At 39.7% G+C, this 4,553-nt stretch overlaps 1 protein-coding gene across 2 annotated transcripts; it reads right to left on the reverse strand.

Annotated features, from left to right (window-relative positions):
* Positions 1-213: 213 nt before the first annotated feature.
* Positions 214-1,755, reverse strand: bglapl (bone gamma-carboxyglutamate (gla) protein, like). 2 transcript variants are annotated; one of them, XM_032561833.1, is made up of 4 exons: positions 1,593-1,755; positions 1,177-1,476; positions 969-1,062; positions 214-843 (listed from the first exon to the last, which is right to left on the reverse strand). In XM_032561833.1, exons 1-4 carry the CDS (start codon positions 1,651-1,653, stop codon positions 741-743), a joined length of 558 nt encoding a protein of 185 aa, XP_032417724.1. In that variant the 5' UTR covers positions 1,654-1,755; the 3' UTR covers positions 214-740. The 2 variants fall into 2 exon arrangements, with proteins under 2 accessions (XP_032417724.1, XP_032417725.1); XM_032561834.1 differs by having other exon boundaries at positions 1,177-1,473; positions 1,593-1,750.
* Positions 1,756-4,553: the final 2,798 nt, after the last annotated feature.

The raw sequence follows: 4,553 nt of genomic DNA on the forward strand, positions 1-4,553 counted from the left end.
TGGTAACTTTCCCTCTCGGGTCATTCCCAGCTGTTAAAAGCAAAATCCTGAAAACTAAATTGTAACCTAAGAGCGTAAAATGTGTGCCATGCATTAGCTAGTAGATGTTAATTACAACCCCAAGACCTGCATGTAAATACTGTTGTGAGCACAAGCAAGAATGAGGACAATAATGCTATTATTTTCCACATCTCAATTAGGACAAGACAACAATTTGAAAAAAAAAAAAAATAATTTATTTTTCAAACCAAGAGGCAGTTTGGTTATTACAGACTGCAGATGCGTGTTTATACACCTATTGCACACAAACAAAATCAACTTATTCCTACATCCACTACTCATTAGAACTGGTAATTAAGTGAAAGATAAAGCACCATATACAAAGAAAGAAACAAAAAACATGAACACAGAATACATTTCAAATTGTAGCACCATTCATTGAATAACTCTGTAGGACAAAATAATCATTTACACTTGGATGGGCTTCTACATAATTCACAGGCTTGTGTTTCCATGTGCCTTTTTCAGCCAAAAGGGGAACCCTTAACATACAGGACTGCTGCAGATGTCCATGCATGCAATAACAGGCAGCTTATAAATTCAGAAGACACTTCGGTTCTCTCCATTTTGTTCTTTTTTTCCCCCTGCTTTTTGTCTGAATTTAAGGGAGTGTTTTTAATGTTATTGCTATCAGAAGGCATAAAAAAATGCCCAAAAATAGATGAAAGAGACAATTTAAGTTAGAAAGGGACGGGTCCATAGTAGGCGGTGTATGCTGCTACGATGCCTTCAGTGTCAGCCATGTCATCACAGGCAACATTCAGCTCACACACCTCTTTAAGGCTGAAAGAAATAGGAGAAAGACAGTCAGACATGTGTAACATCCATTGTTGATCTAGCAGCAATTAGCTGAATTAACTGCAAATATTTCTGCAAATGTTAAAATGAAAAGATAAGACTGATTATACCTTTCCAGCTGCAGGGGGCTGAGATTGCCTTGGGCAGCTCTTCTTCTCCTGAGAAGAACAGAAGCCAGGTCTCTCTTCATAACCACATGGGACTCTGAGGAACAAATGAGAAAACAACATATTGAATTGTTTTTTGCAAGTTCTAATGGAACTGTATTTCTAAAACCAGAGAAATTACTCTCAATTCAACAAAACCACAAATGATTACCTTCAGCACCGGCTGACTCTGAGGAGGATGAAGAGGAGGAAGATGAAGAAGCAGCAGAGTCAGAGGCTGAGGAGTTTGACTCAGAGGAGGAAGACTCTGAGGATTCGGCGGAGGAGGACTCGGAAGACTCAGAGGAGGAGGAGGAGGAATCTGATGTTGAATCAGAGGCTGAGGAGTCGGAGGCAGAGGATGAAGCCGAATCAGATTCAGATGAGGAAGAGGATGATGAAGCGGGAGCATCCGCTGCTGGATCAGCGGCTGTGTCAGCAGCAGGATCCACGACGACCTCGGGTTCTACTGCTGAACAGGACAAAGCAAAATGTCAAACCAATGTAAGTCATTTACATTGTCCACACACACACACACGCATACACCACTGAGATCAACAACATTTGATGCAAAGGTTTTCTTCTTACCTCCCATTGACCAGCACACCGACAGAAGAGCACAGATGGAGAGTAGAGTCAGAGTCTTCATGATGTCTTGTAGATTTGGTTCTCTCTGTAGTCAAGCTGATATTATTTTATCGGTTGCTTTTCTTCCGATGTCTTGTTCTGTTTCTGTCCCCAAAGTTGAGGTCAATATATACTGTAGTCCAGCTGTATTGTCAGACCAGACCCACATGTTGAATCCAACTCTCTGATTGGCTGGAGAATCAAATATCAACGTTTCCGCTTCCACTTGTCATGAAAGCTCCCACAAACACCCACGCAACCTCTGGCACTGAGTCGAAAAACTCATGCAGCGTACACAGCCACAAGCATTCCTTTCATTTGCCTGTTTGCAGGCTACATGGCAGGGATTGTACCTCTTCAATGCTGAATAAAAGTATTCACTTCCGCTTTCCGCTGGAATTTTTCATATTTTGCCATGGTGCAGCCATAAACTTAAATTTAAGGGTAAATAACTCAGGTTCACGACAATTTAATTGGGGCAGTCTGTGACCATAATTTTTTCAGCCTTGCCACAAATTCCTAAGAGGATCTAAGTTTGAACTTTGACTTGGCCATTCTAACAGACGGACATGTATATATGAATATATCTAAGGCATTCCTTGGTCTCTCTGGATGCATGTTTAGGGTTATTTTCCTCCTGGAAAGTGAACCACAAACCCAGTCTCAATACATTTGCAGCATCTGACAGGATTTTATCCTGTTTTTGTTCTGTTCCCTTTTTACCATCAACTCTGACCAAATTCCCAGGCCCTATTAAAGAAGAGCATCTCTACAGCATGTGATGCTCTGGCCATCATGTTTCATGGTGAGAATGGCATGTTCAGGCTGATGTGCTGTATTAGTTTTTCATCAAATGTACTGTTTTGTATGGGGCCTGAAAAGTTCATTTTTGGTCTAACCTGACTGCCTTCTTCCACATGCTCGCAGAATTTTTGCATGTGACAAACTGCACACAGAAATTTTTATGAGTTTGTTTCAACAGTAACTTTCTTCATACCACTTTCATAAAGGTGGATTTTTGGACTGACAGATCCTCCCTGTCAGTTGCCAAGTTTCACTGAAATTTGTTTCTGTCAAATATATTAGCATGAAATATTTAAAAACAACAGTAGTTGACTAAATTTGTGTTTTCAAAGTGAAAAAAGGTAAACAGGTTCATGAGGTTTGAAGACTTTTCTATTGCATTGTGTTAAATCACCTACACTAGGGGTGTCCAAAGTGCCAATCAAAGAGCCATTCGTGAACCTTGGATTTATTTTTTGTGGCCCCAACTGCAGTTCAAGAATGAAACAACTTTGTCCTGTCTAGCACAGGTGGTTGATGCTGATGGAGAGGTTTTATTTTTAATCAGGGTAGAATAATTACTAACATAACTTTCTTGCAATGGAAAATGTTATGTATGATACACATTTGAGTTTAAATAATCACGCTTTTATAATAAGTGGAACATAATCTATCCAGAGATTTTTACCAAAAAGGTGACTTTGTGCAGACTGATCAACATTGTAAATATGTCCTAATAACTGTCCTGCTGCTTTCTTGATAATAATTTGTTGAAAACAATAAATATATATCTCACAAAAAGGTGACTTTATTGCACCCAAATCAGCTTTTAGTTAATTTATTTTACATACTTAAGGTAAGCACTTTGAAAGCACGTGACCCAAATCCTGTTTTAATAACTAAAATAAATTTGCTCAATCAAGCTCAAAAGAATTTTAAAACTAGATTCTCTTCTTTTAAAACAGCGAACATGTAGAATCCTTTTTAAGTTTCAGATTCCAATATCCCTTATCTACATAAAAAGAAAAACTTTATTGAATTTTGATTTTTTTGTATTTTACTTTTGACCTAACATTATTAGGTCCATATGACAAAAGTCTGGATACCTGCTACCTGTACCATTCAGTGGATTCATTTTGATTCATTTTGGATTCATTATCAAATTCACAGTTTCATGCATGATTGCAGATTTCTCTATAGCAACAATCCAGTCTTTCTTCCTTCTCAATGAATCTCAAACTGATCTTTTTGTGTTTATCTTTTCTGCCAATTCTACGCATCTTCTTGAAACCACAGTTTTCATTACCGAGTATAAATATTGCAACAAGCCCTGCAAGTCTACAGTGGCATTACAAGATTTCCACAAAATACCCCTAAGATGCAATTGGATTCTAATCAAGGAGACCCAGTGGAACGCTGCGTCTTCCACAACAAGGTTGCTTCTCGTCCCATCACTGTTGTGCTCCTACACTCTTTGCCCCAGATGTGATCCCCCACCCCCACAAACCCCAAACTATAGCTTCAGACTACCGCAAGCTACTAATCGAGTGACACAGAACAGCAGTGAGCCTCATTATGCGACAGAGCTTAATTAGAGTGCTGCTCAGTCTGTCTCAAACCGCAGTCAGTCCCTATTTCCAGATTCTACTTGGCCCGGGACCTGGAGACATCCAGAGCACGACCACGGCTTGCAAGCACCGACCTGTGGCCCAACACATGGCCTTGCTTGAGGTATTTCAGCATATATGGAGGTATATTTAGGCAAGCCCCATGTGTTGGATGCAAAGCATATTGCATGCGGCTTTGGCTGCAGCATTGTGTTTATACGATATGGTTCAAAAGTAACCGTAACTGCGTTTTGTTGGGGTTTTTTTTTGATAAAAATAAATATTTGGAGCTTGAAAATTTGGCTCGAACTGTGCTGCACTTGTGAAGATCACCAACCATTTATGGTTCATGTATAAATATCCTTGAGGACCCCTGATAGGTTAATCTGTCATGTGGGAAGAGACTCAGACTGCTGCAGAGTGACCTCGGTGTCCGTAATGTATCGCAGCCTGTCGTTATTCCTGGTGTCAGTGATTTGTTTTGGACCATAAGCTGTATAATTTCAGTGTCTGGTTCAAATCTCCATTTTTG

This window comes from Xiphophorus hellerii, chromosome 5, assembly GCF_003331165.1.
Source record: "Xiphophorus hellerii strain 12219 chromosome 5, Xiphophorus_hellerii-4.1, whole genome shotgun sequence".
Lineage (NCBI taxonomy): Eukaryota > Metazoa > Chordata > Actinopteri > Cyprinodontiformes > Poeciliidae > Xiphophorus > Xiphophorus hellerii.